Below are 22494 nucleotides of genomic sequence, written 5' to 3'. Positions count from 1 at the left end.
ATGGGAATACATTCTTATCAGTGCGCCTTCCCACTAGCTCTTTCATTTCACAGGCGCTCAATGTTGCCATTTTGATAATGTTTCTTTTAAATTATTTGAGATGTCAAAACATTAAAAGGAAATTTTAAATGCTAAATTGTGTAAGGAAAACATATTTAAAAGCAGGCAGTTTTTCTTATCAAAATGGCAAATTCTTTTTTCTATCTTTAAGTTCTTAAACATGTAAAAGTATTACAGAATTAACAATCTACTTCATTAGCAGTTATAGAGCTGCCACCACATACTGGGCACAATGATAGCTGTTTTCAAATTGTAATAACACACTCGTATTAAGAAGTAATTATACCTTCGTGTGCTGAATTTAAGTCAGATTTAATATGTCTAATTTTATTGTAAAAATGATTTTGAAGTGTTTACCTTGTAAAGTATAAAACCCTAAATGCAGAGAATTAAGATGTTAATGACTTTTTCCTGTCCATTCTTTGTTGTGTACTATAAACTTTACACCAAGAAGCTACAGTATTTCCAAAAAGTTAAGCCTATTTCAGGTAAATAAGTACATCTGCTTTATTACCTTCTAAAACCAAGTATTGATGGTCTTCCAATTTTGCAATATTTAGAGAATATTCTTCATAGCACATACATTTCCAGGTTTAGAATATGAAAAACTTCTGTGCTAATAAGCAGATCCCACTGAGCTAGGTTATAAAGGGGGAAAATTAGACTATCAAGGAAAAACAGCACTGAAAAGAAATAGATTCTGAATTCTTTAGTTTGTACCTCATTTCATATTACATTATATACACTGTTTAGCTTAGTGCTTCACCTGTTTAAACTTCCTAAGTTTTTATTTATTCCCACTTTCTTTTTCTCTGTTAACATTAGCTTGTATTTATTTATTTGGATATTCCTTCTATTTATTCTTCTATGAATAGTTTTCCTTTTTGTTCTTTCTCCTCCCTCCCCCCTTGCTTTTCTCCTTTCTAAGCCATTTGCAGTCACCAATCTTGTTCATAGAAGGGCTTTAAACACGGAGGCAGCTGCACAGAGAATCACATAAGCTTTTTCAGTTTTCCACTGCACCTGGCTCCATGTGTGAAATTCTTCGGCTTGACCACTGCTCTGTGGCACTTACTTTCTATAGCCTTGTCAAGGTGCTTTCCGTTTTTTTCAGTGCAGTATTGATGTATTGGTTAGATATGGCAGAAGTCCAAGGAGATGTGGTAAACGCTTACATAAACCATCACAAGGAGAGAAACTGATTAATCACAGCTTAAATAGCAAAAAAAAAAAAAAAAAAAAGATGAAAAAACAATAAAATGAACTTAAAACCAATATATTTTCAATTTTATAATACCATTAGATTAAAAGATAGAACTTTTGTCTAATTTAAATACTGATACAACATTTTTACTTGTATATTCTTAAACATTTTAATATTATTGGAGGTAGATCTAAGGCAATCTATTTAATTGTGAGAAATTTTTTTCCATTTATTAAATACTTACCATGTACATACTAGGATTAATTATGAATTTATTTTTAATAATTGTGCCTTCTTGAAATATGTATTGAAAAAGAAAACGCTAGTAAGTGATGATTCAGTTAATGTTACTTGTTATATTTACCTGAAAATTTTCAAATTTCTCTTCTTGTAAATTTTTCTTTTAGCTATAAAGGGAACTTAGCTTCTAAATGTGTCAATTTCTTACCTAATTATCATGAGATTTATACATGACACATGGTCAAAACTTGGCTATAAATTTTAAAAATTAAGTGATTCGTATTATTGGTATTTTCATACTAGTAGATAAAAGTATATCATGAAATGCATTAAGCCACTGCACTACTACAATGTCAATAAGAGAATTCTTGGTTTGTCATAAAATACAAATTCCCCTTTCCTGACTCCAATAAGAATTTAGATAATGGCAATTAGTTTCTGGCTTTATAAATAAAGTGAATTCATACCATTGCCTGAATAAGCAAAAACTTTTGTGTTAAGGTTTCTGGTGAAAATGTGAGCTACAACTTGATAATGAGGAGACATTTACAATTGGAAAAAATATAAGACCAATGTTAAGAGAAAACAGAGAAAAATATAAACATTTTGAAAGATAAGTAAGGAGAAAATTTTGATGTGCATGTTCTGATTTTTTTCACGGGTGAATTATGTTGTTAAATCTCTGCTCTCAAATCAAATTTTTCTAAAACTTATAGCAATTTTTATGGTTAGAGTTAATATCTGTAATTTCTCCAGTGTTAAATAATTAAAGGAAGACTTGAAATTTCCTCCAAAACTTGAGTGTTGATTTTTTAAATTATTTATCATATTCGGGAAAAAAACCCACATATTTTCTGAAGGCTTGGTACGTGAGAGAGAAATGAGCATGTAATTTTATAGTATTACATTCATCAGAAAACAGCACAAATTGAATACAGATACCTTTTTGGAATCAGTTTGTTCTCAGTGGTAATATCACTGCCTCTGACTGTAAGGGATCAAATTACTTGCTAGTTAAAAAAGATGTATTTTAAAATTTGTCTGAATATATCTTTGCATAACAGGCAGTCTATAACTTCAGCTGTCATGCCTTGCAGAACAGACATTTCTGAGAAGTGGAAAAAAATAAATAGGATAAGAAATTTATATATGTTGAAATGCTTCTTAGGAATTACCAAAACTTCAAAACTCAGGCTTGGCCTGTATTTGTCTGCTATACAAATCCCACAGGTTCTAAAGTAAGGGCATTTGAACAAGAAGAAAAAAAAAAAGAAGTTAAACTTATTTTCTCTTAGGACTTCAGTTTGAGCTGTTAAAATATTCCGAAAGCAATGTGAAAGGTATGCATTTTTAAATGTCCCATGTACTGAAATAACTGACATTCCTGTCCTTTGTGCAGTCATTTACCACCACAAAACTTAAATATACCTCTGCTTATCTGGTCATTAAAATAATATATTTAGGGCTTCCCTGGTGGCACAGTGGTTGAGAGTCCGCCTGCTGATGCAGGGGACACGGGTTCGTGCCCTGGTCCAGGAGGATCCCACATGCCGCTGAGCGGCTGGGCCCGTGAGCCACGGCCGCTAAGCCTGTGCGTCCAGAGCCTGTGCTCCGCAACAGGAGAGGCCACAAGAGTGAGAGGCACGCGTACCGCAAAAAAAAAAAAAAAAAAAAATATATATATATATATATATATATATATTTATTTATTTAATGGGATTAGTGATATATGAAAAAAGATAAAATAATTTAAAAATAATTTTAGTCAATGGCTCCCTAAGGTGAGGACCAGTAAATGGGCAAGATGTATTTGGTTCTCAAACTATATATCTAAGACAAATGAAAAAAAAAATTTTCAGTGAATGTTTCTAAAACTTATTTGAAATTGATTGATGTGCTATTTATATGATTTTTAAAAATTGTTTCTGTGCCTGATATTTTCCTCATGAGAAATTAGTATACTTGTTTTATCAGTAAAACTGGTGAAACATCTACAGGCAGAATGTGTGCCATATTCCCTTTCCATGTAGTTACATAAAGCTGTGTTATCACTATGGGGATCCCACTTCAAAAGGAGTAGCTCATAAATTTATTAAGAACATTATTTACAAGTGTTCCCCTTTCAGGCAAGTAACAGTGTTCTTCCAACAGAAAACTTTATCATATTCCTCACTTTTCTTGTTATGCACATGATATATTTTGTTTTACAGGTTCTCAATTCATGAGAACTTTACTTCATCATCTAAGGGAATTTTAACTAGCCTCTAATAAGTCAAAGAGGCAGAAAAACATATACTTCGAGAGAAGAAAATGGGCACAACTGAATATAAACAACCCATAAAAACAAATTCTACTAAAAGTACCCTCTAACATAGGCAAACATCTTAATGATAATGTTGAGAGACTAGATTATTAAAATTTTTCTCTGTGATTATCATTTTCAAAATTATAAGAATACTTGGGTACAGTGCTCAAACAGATGTGAAAGATTGTTAATGGTCTCATGAGATATATTTGAAAGGGTTTGATCAGTTATGTGATGAAAAACTGTATTAATATCAAATTTTACATTAGTACCCATCTTTATCAGGATCCAATAAAACAATTCTGTCTTAAAATTTGAATTTTTTCCATCAACTTAAAATTTAATGACATGAATTTATTTTTAAAATATATAATTGCTCATAATTTACTATTAATGGTAGTTCCACCTATCAAAAAGGCCTTTTATTCGTTATCACACTATAAATAGGGAGCATTTAGAGCACAGTGCCTCAAAAAGAGATGTCTCTGCTTCTCTAACTTCTACCTAGCTCGTATGTCAGTGTGCATCAGGGATATTCTCCTTCCCTTCCTCTTTTTTTTTTTAAATACCTATCTCCTTACAGGCATAGGATAACTGAACTTCCCTGGTGTCTACAGAAAAATTGACATGTTTTACATGCTGTTCTTAGTCTGATTCCTTATCTTGGCTTCAGCTCATGTTTACGTTCCTCAACAGTTCACTGATCAGTAATTTACTTCCAGGCTTATGCATCAATTATCAATGGAATGTTAGAATTGAAGTCAGACTTAGCATTATACATAGTTTAATTTAAAATAAAAAAGTCATTATAAAGTGAGATTAATATATGATAAGAAGCTTGGTGTTATTTCTTAAAACATAATATATGTAATTAGCTGTTCTTAACTCCAAAATACTTGAGGATAATCTGGAGGGTTAATAATTGTGAAAAATTGATTTCTTTATATTATATAGAGAGATGTTAAAATATATACACAAAAAAGTAAATTAGTACTAGTAGAATACCGTTAGGAATTTGCAAACTAAAACTTGTTCAAGAGCTCAAATCACTCATAACATTTAAAGAAAAAAAATCAAGTGTGTTCATGACATAAATATTACTCTGTTGGTCAAAAAAATAATCCCTAGTTTTTCCACACCAGACATTTCATGCATTTGAGAGTTTCTGATGTACGGACTAATCACACTTTGGTTATTTCAAATTGATCCTGTTTTTAAACATATTTAATAAATGTGTTGCTCTGTTTAGAAACACGTTAAAATGTGATTTTGTTTATGTACTTATTTTTTCACCTACTGCTAGTTATCAAAATGAATAACAAATGGTATTCAATACTGCCCCCAAATTGTTATGTTTTCTTAAGAAAGTGAGTGAGATTTCTTGAGTCATAAATAACGTGTTTAATATTCTTGTCAATCTATGGGAGACAATGAAACTTGAAGATGTCGTTTGAAATCTTGGTATTCTATCTAGGATTAGTAAGCAAACAGCTCTGTGTTGTCTAGGACAAGTGTTTTCCAATATAGAACAAGTAATAAAGTATTTGTCAATAGCATCTGCAGCTGACTCACATTGCACTTGTTACCTTGGTTTCACTAATTAGAGTCATTTGTTCTGGGCTTGTCTAAGGTGGTAAATGATAAGTGGTTTGTAGTAATATGGACTACGAGAGTGTCACTGAAAAATAACTTTTAGGAAGTCATTTTCTAGGAACCTAAGAAAGCATGCTCTTGGCCACTCACGTAATCTTATTTTATTCTTGTTATTTACTGATGTATCAGTATGTATGCCATGTTTCTGTTGAATTTCACTTTTTATTTCATGTCCAGATTTTATAATCTAAATGTCATCACTAGTACTTCCCATATTTCTTCCCTTTTTGTCTCTAAGAAAAAAAATATCAGATGACTTAATATCATTAGAGATTATGGATAACGAAGGTTTTCCACTTCGGTTTTTTCTCTGTTATGACCTTCACGAGAGATTTTTTAAAATATTCATTCTCACTATTTTCTAGTTATTTAAATAATTTAGAGCCAACATTCCCCCCCCCCCCCCGATATCCTGAGTAGTTTAGAAACATCTATCTCAGAGGCCTCTTTGCCAAGAGTCTTACCCTTTATAAAATAATGTAAAGCGATTTTTGGCTCCTGTCAGGTTAAAACAAGAAAAATTTGTCAAGATACCTTCACCCATTGCTCTTTATGCTGCCTGTAACTTTTCACTTCTAAGTAGCTGGTCATGTTGGTGAAGGCTCCCTCCATAGCTTCTGTGTTTTCTGCTCGCAGGTATGGATCTCTTCTCCAACTGCACCGAGGAATGTAAAGCCCTGGGCCACTCAGATCGGTGCTGGATGCCTTCATTTGTCCCTTCTGATGGACGCCAGGCTGCTGATTATCGTAGCAATCTGCATGTTCCTGGCATGGACTCTGTTCCAGACACTGAGGTGTTTGAAACTCCAGAAGCCCAGCCTGGGGCGGAGAGGTCCTTCTCCACCTTCGGCAAAGAGAAGGCCCTTCACAGCACCCTGGAGAGGAAAGAGCTGGATGGACTGCTGTCTAATACACGAGCGCCTTACAAACCACCATATTTGAGTAAGTATTCCGTAAAAGGCTGTAGCAAAGTATTCCCTTTCAGGAAATAAAGTTCAACATGCCATTCTTCTTAGTAAAAATAGAGTTCAGGTTGTTTTCAGAAACAAGGATAAAAGTGACTCTTGGATGCAGACAGCACTTTACAATCGAAAAATGGATATACTTAACAAGAAGACAAATTCCTGGGTTAGGACATGGTGGTTGGCTACAATCAAGGATGATTTTTGATGTTGTTGAAAACATTTTTCAAATGATCTTCCTATTTCCTTTGAATACTGCTCACCTGCTGACTTGATTTCCATGTGTTTTGAAGGGCTTAAGGTGGAAAAACATCTCTTCACAGTTAAGTCACTGAGAGATCTCGTTTTCTTATTGCTTACCAGCATTATCACTTAATCATCCTTTTCCCACAATGACATTAAACACAGGCTAAATTCAGAAATCATTGCAGCCATCAGTTTGATCATTCTACGTGATTTAGTAATATGTTGGCATGGATACACGTTGCTTATCCGAATCAGAGGAACTACACGATGAAAGCATATCAACACAGCAATATTATTCATTTATTTAAAATAGTAGCTTCTTCTAACATTGAGACATTGATAATTGTAGTCAGCTCTTTCGATATTGGGACCATAGTCTCGAAGTGGATAACTTTATACAACCACTCTGAAAAACAACAATGCTTTGAGATTCTTTAGCATATATTTATTAAAGTAGCCTAAAAATCAAATTTTAATAAATAAGGACTATGATTCAGTCTTTGCCCCTCAAACTAAATTCTGGATTTAAAATTTTATTCATTCTTTCTGAATTTAAAGTTTTACTTATTATCAAAAACCAAGCTTTTCCAAATTTTACACAACATATTCTCAGTAGTGTTTCACTTGAAGTAATAATATACATTATAGAAGTACATTATCAATAATTTCAAGGTAAAAATTCAAAGGGCGTATGATTCAGAGTAATTCAAATTTGTATTTCTAAATAAATACAAATATTTCCTGTTAGCATATATTAACTGGTAAATCTACATCAAATATAGTGAAAAATCAGTTCAACCTCTAACTCTTAGTGAGTACCAACCTTGAGGAAATTTCACTTACATTATAGAACTGAAATTTTGAACATCTACAAATGTCTTTTCTCTACTGACTAGTTTTTCTGTTTAATTTTAAGAATCATGGTAACAATTTTTGTTGATAAAAATATTAATGCTACATATATTTTAACGCAAATTTCTCTACTTTTTAATAATCTAGTATTTCATTTAGATCCCTGATTTCAGGGATTATAAAATGTGTTATCAGATATATGTGCTGCTAGAAATCAAAGAATGCATCTATTATTTTACCAAGAAAATTAAGATTTGTTTGCATATTATTCCCGATGTGTATTATAATTAATTAATTTTGAATAACAATTTCCGTCTTCTGTTTTAGCCAGCTCAGCTCATACTGCTCAAAATTTAGGGTTTGGGATAAAGTGTGGACGGGATGAAAAAGAAGCAGAAAAATAGCATTTTGTTGTTTTTATTTATACTCTCCTCAATTCTTCATATAACTTTAATCACGTCTGAATTTTTTTTAACTTCTAGTGTTTAATGTCATCTTAGTCTCACACAGTTATCTTTAAAATTACTTCCTAGCTCTGATTTAATAGGCATAGTCAATTTTATGGTTAATCTAACTGTATAAGCTAAACCAAAACCCTCCATTCCTGACAATTTTGCCCACCAAATTCACATGGTGGTAGTTGTTAATACGTGTATCATTTATCATCAGGAATGGAAATATTCTCATCTTCTAAATTGAAAAGCATGTCCCTTATGTAATTAAAGAAGCTAAAAATTAGCACTAATTACCTTTATTTAAAATCAGAATGTTTAAATAATTATTGAGGAAGCAGTTTTTCTTTTGCTAAACATGCATTTTGTTTTTTAATGAACATAATGAACATTTTGATGTTAAGAAAAGTAACTGTATATTTAGTTATTTTTGTAAAGCCCTAAAAAAAGCCTAATCAGGCTACCACTGTCATTTATAAAATGATGACAGGGAAATGGTGATACGCTTAATAATACAAATGAGATCATTGTCTACACCCAAGAACTTTCCATTTCTACACCTCTGATTGCTAAAGTTAAACTTAAAAATTGTAAGAAAACAACTTTTACCCAAAAGTGCATGTATGCACATTAAAAACAATGTACTTTATGTTTCTAAAAAAATACCTATATACAATTATATTTCTTCTTTTTTTAATGTATAAGAAAAGATCCATGAAGACTATACATAATGCATTTAATGAAATGGAACTTATTTTTTTAATCAGGAGAAATTTTCAGCATATCTCTTAAACCTTGTCTCATTAGTCATGAGCTCTTTACAAGCATGCCTCCTCTTATTTTTGTCATAATGTTGTATATTGCTAATACTCTGATAAGGACCAAAGGGATACACTGAAAGATAGAGGAAATAAATTTAAACATGGTCATATAGTCAAAATATAGTGTTTAGATTTATCTTAAAATGTTAATAAATTTTAGCTTAGCTTTAATTTTTATTAAAGTAATAAAAAATATGAAAATACTTTGTCTTAATAAAAATCAATAATTGTTTTCAACACTTATTAAAATGAAATAAAAATATTCTCTGGAGTTTAAAACTAGTTATATTTTTCATACAGGATTCAAGAATTTCTTTAAAATTACTGACATGTTATTTAAAATTACTGAGTCTTTCAAGTGACACAGTAAGTTATACATAAAACATCTAGATAGTCTGAAAAAATAAAGATCATAAAAATAATTCAAGTTCAAGAATATAACTGGTAAAAGTTATAGCATTAATGTAATTTAGAAAAGCCCAAAATTTAAAACAACATGTTTAATATTATTTTTGTAATCATTCTTGCTTATGATTTTGGTTTCACATTTTGAACATTATCTCTTCAGATTTTTTTTGTCTGGAAACAAGCATATCTTTCAGTTTAAATCCACCTAAACAATACAGTACTAAAGGTATGAGGATTTGTTATTTGGAAACCTGTTGATTTCTTGTCAAAAACTTAGTCATTCCCTAAGAATTGAAAACAATCATAAGATAGATGGCCAATGAAATTTCATCTAAAATGTATGTGTGAAATCTTTCTTTCATTTGTTTAAAAGGTCATACAATAATAAATTATATTGAATAAAGTGAAAAAAACCTACATGGACATCATGATTTTTAAATTCTAAATCCATGAAATTTTCTGCAATCATAGGACTGTAGGAAACCATTTATTGAAAAATGTTACAATTGATTCTGCTTTCATAGCATACAACATTTAGACTAGTCCAGGTGTGTCAAAAAAGCAGCTGTCTCCTGACCTAACTTTGTTTTTGCCTACTTTTGAGCCCTTTTGAAATTTCAACCCAACTCATACATATCATAACGTAAGAAAAGATGTCAGAACTTTGAAACATTGCATTTAAAATGCTGCTGACACTTTGACTTCTTTTCAGTAACGCTCATTTTAGGAACATTCTTTTTGGCATCTATATTATTTCTCTCTAACACTTCAAGTTTTTACTTTTTTGAAGTCGTAGAGTGTGTTTTGTTGAGTCACACGTCTTCCAATTCCTTCATTATCTTAGTCGGCCCTCTAAGTTTTCATAATTTGTTGAAGTCAAACGAATTATGAAATATATATAGGAGCATATACAGTATTCAAAATAAAATGACTTTTCTTACTGGTACAGATTACCCTCATACTTATGTACCCCTGTGTAGTGTTTTCTCTGGAATTCGTATATTCCTCTAATGTCATAAGCATAGCATCACTTTATCAAATATTAAATTCCACAGAAAGTATTTTTATAGGTGGCCTTTTGACATTTTTGTCTGTTAGGTCCATATGTTACTAAATGAATGGACATCTTTTTCAGTAATTTTTCCTTTTTTAATAGATATGTTTGTTTCTGTTCACTTTTTCTCCAAGTTGTGCTACTTTTTTTTTTAATAATATCCTATTTCTGAGATTTTTGTTCTCTCACTTGTCTTTATAAGAATACCTCTAGATTTGTGAGTCTAACTAATTTTCTTACTTTTTTAGTTTATCTCTTTGTGACAAATCTCTGGTTTTTGAATCACACCAGTATTTCTATTTTTCCATTAAATTCTTTTATTCTGTAATTATGAATTAATCTCTTATAATCAAAATAGTTTACTCACATCAACTCTGTGAGCAAGAAACAAATGACAACTCAGGATCAGAAAAAACCTGACCCCAGTTCATATTCTCCATATAGCTACTGTTAGAATTAAATGTTCACTGAATTTTACAATATTTCACTTCTTTGAAAAATGGTAATCTATTCACAATTTATGGGATTACTCCAGTTAAATGGTGCAGCAGCTGACTGGAACCTTTGTATACTCTAGATAAATGAGATATCATAAGACTATCTTGTTTCTTCTCCTTTAGTTGTTGAGCAATGGTCTGCCTCAACTAATAGGATTTAAATGAAAGCTATAAAAATCTTTCTGAGGTGCAGATATGAAACAGAACTGTTCATTTTACATCTATACATCTGGCAATTTCTGTAGGCAATTTGTGTTTTACTTATTCAGACAGCAGTGCTTCTCTGTGACTTATCACATATCATTTAAAATGTGTGCCTTTGGGTGCATTGAAACTAGTTAATATCCAATACTCCCTTGGCATATTTAGACTCATTACCCAGCCATGCATATTATACATGCAAAATAATTATGTGATAGGAAATGAATTAATGGACGAATGAGTGTTTTTAAAGCACCCAAACTTTCTTTAATACTGTCATCATACTTTACTTTACACACACATCTACACACAGCTTTTGATATCTCTAGGCAAACTCTCTTTTTTTCTTCCAATTAAAAAAAACATGTTTTAAATTAGTTGTATTTCTCTCTAGATAGTACCTACAAGGTTTTATGAGGGAAGATAGATATTGAACTCATTCAAAATATTGAAATACACCTAACCAAGATGTTTTGTGAAATATGATGGTGTTTTTCAGTACTTTATGATTTTAAACTTCTTTTGATATATTCAAGGGTCTTACTTCATATTCTAAGGGGGAATTAAATTTTTTTTAAATTTCTTAATACTCTTAGAATATTAATTGCCCCCCTTTCTTACCAGGTCTGTAAAACAATCTTTTACATGTTTTATTTACTAATAAAGCCTTCATACTTTAGCTCTCATCCTTCACATTTTTATAAAGCTAATGTATATACATATATACATTTTCTTCGTTATGGTCACTTATATTTCTTATTTAGTTCCCAGGTAGGAGTTATTTACTTACATGTTATTAATTACATTTTTGAGTTCATGGATACATGGTGAAATAAAACATTTAAGGTCATATAGAGAAGACAATTGGTTAAAGTAATTTATATCTTTTTCAGGGTTTTACACTGCTTAGTAAATGATTCTTCATCTACATAAAGCAGTTTATTTTGTGCACACTTTGCATTTTATTGAATCAACATTTAGCACATTAATTTATTTATATACCTCATTTTATATCACAGACCATTTTCATTCTCTTCCTTATTTTGTACATTGGAAGTAAATCCATATAAGCATTTGTGCATCATGTGAGCCTAACAAAGGAAGATTATCAATTAAAATATAAATAGAATTATTCAGTGAAAACGAATATCTACTTGGGAATTTTTCCTGCCTCATCATACTGAAGATTTTGGGTCAAAATTTAAATGCATCAAATTATAAAGATATTGTAAATAAGTCTGGAATATACAAATTCAATTGCTTATAAATATTATTAAACATTGTTCAATACTCAACGTGCCAGACTTTTTTTGAGTGAGTCTGAGTCTTCTGAAATCCTTTTAATAGGAATTAGTCTCATTTAGACAATATAGCTTGGAAACTGTTTTGGATTATAAGGTTCATTGTTCAAGATTAAATAATACTACTGAATCAGGACTAAACTCAGCATAATGTGAGTCCATTTAATGTTTCCTAAATTATAATAAAAATCTTGGAAGTTTTATATCTAGGTCTAATAAGACTCCCTAATTACTGTGTTAGTGATTTCTAATTAACTACATCAGTTTAGGTGGGGACAGTATAGAAGATTTGAAAGATTGAACCCCAAAATATAATTACATACAAAAGGACATGGATAAAAACAAATTGTAAGCTGGAAAATTTACAGATAAAAATCAGGATTTTATTTCTGATTTTTTAATTGATATAGTATATGACATTATATTTATACATTATGTCTAGGCACTTAACCATATTCTTTTTCATAGAGATACATTTCTTTTAACTGTAGGGATTGAAAAGATTATATGTGAAATTTATTTCAATAAAATTTTTATAACCTGTCCTCTTAAGTGTTGTCTAAATTATCAAAGAGTTTTTAAATCATTGAGTTCAACAAGTGATTATAAATATATTTTCTGTGTTCTATTTTAATGATTCTGTTGTATGGATAGAGTTGTGCATATTTGCAACCCATAGAGAAGCATTATGTTTTTAATTTAGTTTAATTTTTAATTATATCTATCAATTACCAGAGAAAGAACAGACAGAGATTATGCTTAACATAAGAGTAAATTTATTTAACTAACGGCTATTTCATTATCGGAAGCTGTTAACATGATAATATGGTGCTTTTTGAGAAACAGATAAGTGATACAATCAATTTTGGTTGTTCCTTTATTTTTGGGGGTCCTGGTTGTACTTTTTGAGGATGAGTTCATATTGCATAATATAACAAAATTAACCATGACACTGTAGAGGAAATAGATCTCTGTATTATGAGGAAGACATTATTTTTACTGCTTGTAAAAATGTTGTAATCAGTAGGGCTTTTTTTTCCTCTTTTAATGTTGGTGTTAGCTGGAATCCTACACAAGATTCTAATATTACTTGTGTTGGATATTTAATTGTATATTTTACACAAACTGGAAAATTGACATTAGTTTGTCATCAAGTGTTCCAAGGTTCATATTTATGGCAATAACTATGTTTCAGCTGAAAATTGGATAATTACTACGTTATTCCATAAAAAGCATATCTGTAAATGTTTTTGTCAAAATAAGTGTTTGGAAAAATAAAAAAGTCCTAAGCCGAGAAGTAATACATAAATAAAATCAATATCAAACATATATTTCCTGGGTTAAATTTTGAATCACCCTGGATAAAGAAATAGCCAGGGCAGAAAGCTTCTCTCATACCTAACTAAACATCACTGGGCTTTGTCTCAAAGGGCAACATATTGGTAAAAAGTTCTGAGTCAAAAATGGCAACAGTAGATGAAGTAAATGTAATAAGTTGTCTTGATGATGTACACCTGATGGTGTGTTTAAAATAAAATACTTCACATGTAGGTTTAATCAAAATGGTGGTAGGAGTAATAGGTCCATAGATAGGAGAGTTAAAATTATAGTTTGACAGTTGCTATCATTTTATTCTTAAAAAAATATATAGAAAACCTTGAAACTGACCTGTAAAATTAGTATAAAATAATTGTACCTTTTTCTTTCACTATTAATAAATCTGATGCCAGAACCAATCCCCTTGCTAGTCACTAGTAGTGTGGTTTTAAGGTTTACTTGCCATATAATTATTCTTCAGATGATTACATTGGAGGTCATGAAATCTAGATCTGTTTTGGTGAATATATATTGATTCTTGAATTACCTCAATCTTTTTGGTAAGAACAATGGTAATAGGGAACGATATTATGTACAGCACATACTCTACTAAGTTATATTTTTAAACATTTTTTAAATGATGGATAATTTCAAGCTTATTCAAAAAAGAGAATAGTTTACTAAACTCTCCACTTAAACAATTATCAATTCTTGACAAATTTGTTTCATCCAAAACCTAATACACTTCCTCTTCTTTCATATTTTTAAAGCAAACCCAGAAACCCTACTGTTTAATTCATTAATATTTCAGCATATTTATTAAAGATAAAGTTGAACATAACCACAGGAATAATGTTCCTCCTAAAAAAATTTTCTTGCTATCGTTGATTGGCTGTTGTTCAAATTTCCATAATTTTCTCATAACTATTATTTACATTTACAATTAATTTGATTCATGATTAAAATAAGGTTTGTTGATAGCAACGCACTTTTATTTTTTATTTTAAAACTTTTGATTAATGTACAGTATGCATATAGACAAGTACAAAAATCACAAACGTATAACTCAAGAAATTTTCACAAAAGGAGCACACCTGTGTAATCAGTGACCACACTAACTGGGTACTGTGTCCAGTAGCCAAAACATTACTAGTATCTCAAAAAGTCCACCATTCTGTCCCCTTTCAGTTACTACCACCCAAATTGTTACCACTGTCCTGGGCTCTAACCAAAGATTAATTTTTCTGGTTTTTAAAATTTATATAGTTTGAATAAATGAACTAATGCAATATATTTGAGTTTAACTAAAATGTAATAGCTGGTTAGTCTCTCTGATAATATAGGGAAAGCAAATATCATAGCTAAAACATATCAGTGTGTAAGCTTAAAAAGATAATTTAGTTAGGATGTTTCTCCTTGGATATGATTTCTGTTACCATCTTTGGAGTTCTTATCATGTCTAGTATTTCAGAAGTGCTTGATACTTGTCGTTATATCTTCTCTTTGATTGAAACATAATCTTCTGTTAACTTAGTGGTGTTTTACAGAAACAAATACTTAAATATGTTGATTTGAATACCAGATTATAACAAAAGAGTAGGAAAATTGAAATGCGTCTATTTCGCATTTCTTTGAGCCTAGATGAGAGGATTGTGGCAAACTGGAGACTATGGTGCTTAAAGGAGACTCTGAATAAAGAGATTAACATTGTGGAAAATAACCTATCTGAAGAGACTCTAAAGGATTGAGGGACTGTGAATTAAGAAGAAAAGGGGAGAGGTGACCAAACAAATGTTAAGTGTTTAAACAAATATTTCACAGATAAATATCCTGACCTTGACATTGGTATTTGCTCCTAAGAGAAATGGAAGCACATTACCTAGAAAGCTTTACAAACTACAAACGTATGCATACGCCAACTGTAATTTGGCGGAATAGCACTTTCTAGCCCTATGATGTATTCCCACAGAATGCTTTTCTAATACTGGGTCTGGTTTAAAGGAGTGAAGGATGGGGCTCAGTTTTGCTAGGGGAAAAGGAAAGGCAATTGAGAAAGCTTGGATTTTTATATATTTCCTTTCCTTCCTGTTTCTACACAGATGACTTCTTATCTTTCATATTTTGGAATTTGGGGAAGGAAACATTTGGCTTCCTAAATCCTTTTTTTCCCTCTCACACACTGAATTGCAATGGATGATTAAATGTCTAGGAACAGAAATTTAAAAATCCTAGTTTTAGAAGGAAATTTGGGAAAATATATATAGTGCAAAAGCTGAGTATGAAAAAGTCTAGTATATTTTATATATGCAATAAGTACCATAGAGTATGTCTATTAAAAGTATGCATTATAACTTAAAGATTTAAGACTTCATATTATATATAATAATTTATAAAAGACATGACTATAGATTTTAATATCTATATGAAGATATTTTAAATATTTTAAATATATTCATCAAATATTGAATCTTCTCTTTATTGAGTTGGCTTATTTCTCTTATAATAAGAATTTTCCATTTTGGTATCATATTATCCTCTGCTGAATTTTAAGGAAAATCCTTGGTGTCAGTTACTGTGGAATGACTTACAAATAAAAATGTAGCAGCTATCATTAGTGACTCAGGGTCAAGTGGCCTACTTTCCTTAAACCTAGTGATGATACGTGCTTTCTTAATTATTTTGGAGGATATAGCAAATAGGCTATATATGATCATTATATCTTGGATTGATATTTTGGAGAGTAAATTAAAATGTAGCATTAGCTTGGTAAGGGTGGAGGCATGAATAAATCATGCACTTAAGAAAGGGAAAATAGTCAAATGGGGGAATGGTGTTAGATAAACATTAATGCTTGATTTAAGATCAGTAGTAGCTACTACTGAGTGCCTATTTTATAGGCATGAGAAGATGAAATGACACACTACAATTTCATAAATATACAACCAGTGTTACAAAGTGATAGTTCTTCTCATCAATTAAGGGTCATGAAATAAGCTCTATGAATTTCAGATTATAGTAAATAATTTTAGAAATGTTTGAGAATACTTTATGATTATATAAATATACTCAATTTTATATAGGCAAAGGGGTTTTTGGTAGTAGACAATGTAGAAATGCCTTTTATTGATAAACTGGAGTGAATTTTAACTCCTTTGAAGTTGAATTAAAACTAAGGATTTGAGAAATCTATATTTTTAAATTATATTATGAAACGGTGGGAAGATAATTATTTCTCAAATTATAACAACAAAATATTGACTCTATTGAAATGTGACTGGGAAAGGTTTTTGGTTTTTTTTTAATGCAGGTTTACTTTAGAATTGTTTTTAGGCAAATACTTGACATTGAATAATTTTATTTTCGTCTCTCAGACTTAAAATTGACCTTGAAATCTAGAAACATAATCCTTAAGAACTTAAATTGCTTGCCTTGTAGGAATTCTTCATAGGAACTGTGATTTCTTAATGCTTACAAAAGGTGTGCTAAAATATCCAATATGGGGGAATATTACCTTTGCTTTAAATAAAAGCATTTAACATAATTTACAAAGGGTATATTATATTGTTTTGAAATTAATTTTAAATCTATGTCTTTTAAAAAATCTATTAAAGTTTTTCACATTTCAACTACTTTCTAATTCTGAGGGGTAGATATCAATAGGTCCTATTGTTTATAATACTATTCTTTATTGTAAAGTAGTGCTATGGTAGTTTGAAACTGTAAAAAGATTTTTAACCAGCTGTTTTAAACTGACCTTCCCAAGCTACTGACAAAAACAGTGTGACCCACATTCAAGAAAACATTATTGAAGACATACTATATTGTAGGCATGGTGGTCTTCAGTTTTGTTTGCCGTAGATCTAGATTATGTAAATGTTCTCAAGGCCAGCCATATAGGAAAATGATTCTTATCACAGACTGATGTGAAAATAGGATCAATATCTTAATTTAAAATATAGATGTAATAACAATCAACTGAAATACTCCTGGAGATATCCGGGGAAAAATAGAAATACTATGGGAACTCTGGTTGAGAAGGTGTAAAGGACATCAGATCAACTTCATTACTAGTGATCACACAAAGCTTCAGGCATCCTCATCCTATAAGGATACTATACCTCCTGCACAGATCAAATCAACTCGGATCAAGTCATCTCAGTGTCATCTGCTCTGGGCCGTGCTAGAAACATGCAAAAGCATTTTCAATTATTGATATCTCTCCACTCCATACCTCATAATACCTCATACAAACTTCCTTTGAAGTGGTTTTGAAAAAAATGAAGAAACCAACCTCGGACATATTACAATACCAGTGAAAAGTTTTCCTCTTCCTTTACGATGTATGTGGAGTACCACCTGCTCACCTACTTGGATTGTGGTGTCCTTAGTAAATATTTAAAAAAGACTCTAGTCATTATTTTCAGGATAGGTTTTCCTAAGCATCACTAATTTTATTCATTTTGACTTTACGATAGCTTGGAACATTTAATTTCACAGGACATCATTTTCTGATTTTGTTCTCAAAGTATGCATGTACTTCCTTTGGACACATAGCCTGCTACAGAATTACAGGAGTGGGTCTCTATACTGGTCCTCACATCAGAGAAGTGATGTGTAGTTAAGCGCTCCAGTTATAGAGCCAATCTGCCAATCTGCCATGGTTCAAATACTGATCCAGCCAGTTACTAGCTGTGTGACCTCTGTAATTTCTTTAATCTTCCTGTAACTCATTTTCCTTATCTGTGACATAGATCCTCAAAAGCTCATTGTGGAGATTAAATTATTTAACATATTTAAAGCAGTGAGTGCTTGGCCCAGAGGAAGCACTCATTAGGTGTTCAGGGCAACCATATATTCAGTTAAAATTGGAACAATGACATCAGCCTGAGTATGGAGAAAATTTAAATTCTGGGTTTAAATAGAACTAATTATGCTTTCTTTTACTCCCAGAGAAAAATCAGACTCCAAATGTTCTTTTCATGATATATCACTATTTTACATCTGCAGTGTATATCCTTTCACATAATACATATGCTTTAAAAGTACAGTATCCCTATTTTTCTTTTTCATCTGTGAAACCAATGAAATGGATAGATGAGAACCAAAGTTATAATGCCCAGTAAAGACTAAGCTTTATTTGTTTTATAAGATGTTAGTCACGAAGCATGATTATAACTTTAAACATTTCGTATTCTCATTATTTTACTTGTCCAATGAGTGGAGATATTTGATTATGAGCAATAAACAGTAAAAATAAACTGATAAAGAATACTCTTTTTTGAAACAACTGATTTTTATTTCGTATAGAAAGCAGCATATTATATTTGATGACTGTAGAAAAATAAAGACTATTTCTTCAGGTCAAAAATTTTTAAAAGTGATACAAATAGATGTCCATATCCAATTTGACTTAATCTACATTTTGACAATTGTACTAACCCTTTAGATAAACTCTGGCCTTAGGCAAGATATTGTTACTCCAAAGAGTTCTGATATCCCTGTGTGAGAGACACAAATGCCCTAAAATTATCACAAAAAGTAACTGTAAAGAGTCTATTAGTGTGGAAAATTGGGTTTTTCTATAAGATATACCAAAGATATCTATGTCTGCCATAAATCAGTCTTTACACGCAGAAGCCCAAAGATTTTCCTGCCTCCTTTTTCTTCCCTAAAACCCTATTATCTGATAAACTCTTTCAGTTACCCTTATATTTATATTTTTGTACTTTTGTCTTTCACAGTCAGAAAGAACTAGCAAATGATGTCACAAGCCCTTTTGAGAAACGCCTGAAAAACTGCCCAAACTTTACTTTTTTGTTTATGCCTTATTCATTGAACTCTCTCAGGTGTAATTCTCTTGATTTTATGATTCTCTGTTTTCTGTCTTCTACCTTCCCATCAGTTCTGCATGGGTATCATGATTTTGCCTAGAAAACAAGAGGCCTAACAACTAAGTTCCAGTGCCCAGTTCCATGCATTATATGTGCTTATTTCTTTTTATCTTTATGACTATTTAGAAGAAAGTCAGTAAGGATTTGTTACATGGGGTTTAATTTTTGTTTTTAGTTTACTAGCAGAGCATTACTGCCATTGTCAATCTTTGTGGTAATAAAGGCCCGACGGAGAATGATAGGGGAAGGATCAGAGACATTCTGAAAAAAAATTATAGTATTAGAATTATAAATGTAAGAATAAAAGGCAAAGAAAGTAGTTATCAAGGATGGTTCTCAGGTCTTGAGACTGCATGATTGGGAGAAGATTGCATCCCCAATCTCACAATTAATTGTGAGACAGTGTAGAAAACAAGTATGCTTTCTTTTTTAAATTAAGATTTTTAGGAGTGAAAAGTAGATACTAGGGAAGATGATAACTGAAAATACTAGTAGATCGAGATACAACGGGAGTTATTTTTGGATAGGAAAGATTTGATCAAATGTATGTGACATTTAATCACTTTAAATACGTTATTTTAACTGCCATGATCAAATTTGTCCCTGTGTCTTCACCATTTCTGTGAGTTGCAGACCAGATGTTCCTAGGGTGAGATTTACTTGTGAGGGTCTCTCTGTGAAAAAAATAAACCCTGAAGCAGTATTTTATTTTAAAAAAAAGATTCATATAAAAATCTTACATAAATCATATATAAATCTTATACAGTGTATTTAATATTTGTGATCATTATATGCCTTACTTTTCTTTGTTAAAATCTGTGGAAAAAAATGTCCCATCTTTTCTACGGGTTCCTGGCTTTAATTGCTGCTGACAGAACCTGAGGCTTGAGACAATGGGATAGAATCACTTCCTTGAGCAGCTCATATCACTGCTTTTTTTCTGTCACAATTATCTTAGAATTGAGTTATCAACCACAAAACATCCAGGCAGTCATTTTGACTGCAGAACACTTTGTCACTTTTGGAAGATTTAGGGTGATGGAATGCAAACTATTTCCAGATGTGTAAAGTATAAACCCTGGATCCTCGGCTGGGCTCCGTGAGAAGACACAGGCGTACTTTCTTTTTTGCATTCCCCGAACCCAGTCATTTCTTCCTAATTCACAAAAATTAATGAAAACCCCTCTACTTCTCTGTCTGGCTTCCACTGTCAAATAACTAGAGAATTTATTTATATTCACAGACATTTGACTTTAATATGTTCCTCTTTAAAAATCTTGAGAGGCTTTCTGTTTCGGCTGCAATAACGTTCACGCTGTTATTAGCTTAAAAAGTTTTTTGTTTAAACCCTGCCTACATTTTTTAGTTTCATGCCATTCAGTGATTGTAGGCTTCTTGATACACTGTTTTTCCCAGGCCCTTGCACTTTGACATTCCATTCTCCCTCTGGAATGCTCTCTCATTGGAAAAACCACTCCCACCCCGGCTGCTTGGCCATCTACTCATCCATCAAGATTCAACTCCTTTTACCTTTAATGGGAAGCCTTCCCAGTCAAAGAAATATACAATCTTCTTGTAACTTCTTATAGACTTTATATGTAATTGCTATTGTTAAACTATCCTATAAAACAATTGTTAGCCTATTGGACTGGTAGATCTTTTAGAGAAGAATCCATGTGTATTCATTTTACAGTCTCAAATCCTAGAACTTTGTCTGGAGCAAAGTAAATACCCATAAAGCCATATTAGACTACATCAATTAATCAATAAATGAACCATCCTGAAACTAAGGAATCGAGTGCATTTCTTTTTCTCTTTAGTTATTTAGGCATCTTCCCAATTTACATAAATTAATATAATTATAGTAATCTCTGAATGGCAAAACAAACAAACAACCCCCCAAAACCTAACCATTTCCACTCCTAACATACACTCCTGGATTTCATCATTTTTCCACCTTCCTTGATTTTCATGTTCTTTTATTCTGGCCTTACATATACTGCTACTAGCTCTTTTATTTTTTATTTATTTTTTTTCTGAAAGATTGCTTTCTCTTTAATAACTCCTTAATCCTCATATTTCAATATCACCAACTGCTAATTTCACAGTCTATTTCTTGTCAGTTGTCTGTCGCATATAATTCGCAAACATATACATAAACATTAAGTAAAAATGAGGTAATCTTATACATGAACATAAAGTGGGATCCACTGTAGATATGAGTGTAAGCAGGAGACTGTTGTAATACGGGATAACCAGGGCTAGAGGTAATTTATCTGGCTTTCCTTTGGGTTTCTGGGGTTTTCATGTAACAGTTTTTAAGCCTTTGGAATTTTTGTTTATCATCAGTATTGCACAAGTTATTTTCAGATTTTTCTTTATGGCATTGTGGCAACTAAAGAGTATCTCAGATACTTTTTTTAAAACAAGGATACAACAGTTTAATTTTGTTCTGTGAGAATTTTATTACGAGACATGTAGGTACATTTGTACTTTAGTCATATTTTAATAATGATGTAGATATGTTATATATAAATATACATTGTCAATACTATTTAACCTGGTTAATTATTTAAACAAATACTGGCCTTAACAAAGGTTAATTATTTAAAACTTGAACTTTTTCCTAGATTTATTGTGATACTTTTCATAAATAGTAAATGTATAACATGACTTTTATTGACTTTATTAGGTGATTAAATATTTGCAGTAATTAGGAAAAACCCTAATCAAACACAAAGTTTAAAGTTATGGAATGTAATATAACTGTGTAAGGATTTAACTCTTGTCATTTAATTAGAACATAACTGAAATGATTTTTAATGTTTAACAAACATGGTAGTGATCTTATTTTAACAAATTCGCATTTTTGTGATGTTTTTAAATCTGAGTTTGATTCACTGCTTATCGGTTTTCAAATCTCTAATTATCTGATTCTAGATTAAATTGAAGGGCCAAGAGGGAGGTAGTTTAATGAGTTTCTAGAATAGAACTAAAATTAGAATGTATATTTAGATTTAAATTTTAGAA

At 31.2% G+C, this 22494-nt stretch overlaps 1 protein-coding gene across 2 annotated transcripts in view; it reads left to right on the top strand.

Moving 5' to 3' along the window:
* Positions 1-22494, top strand: part of PCDH10 (protocadherin 10) — a gene marked incomplete at its 3' end in the record, with an annotated part of 37954 nt that overhangs the window by 7118 nt on the left and 8342 nt on the right. The window contains exon 4 of one of the 2 annotated variants that reach the window (XM_082838103.1): positions 6099-6404. In XM_082838103.1, the coding sequence (XP_082694229.1) occupies positions 6099-6404 (306 nt within the window). Of the gene's footprint in view, positions 1-6098; positions 6455-22494 lie in introns of those variants that run through there. The other variant, XM_082838102.1, reaches the window with a different exon arrangement.

This window comes from Leucopleurus acutus, assembly GCF_964270905.1.
Source record: "Leucopleurus acutus genome assembly, chromosome: 4".
NCBI lineage: Eukaryota > Metazoa > Chordata > Mammalia > Artiodactyla > Delphinidae > Leucopleurus > Leucopleurus acutus.
Note: the sequence above shows the minus strand (reverse complement) of the source record. Positions and strands in the feature narration are given on the sequence as shown.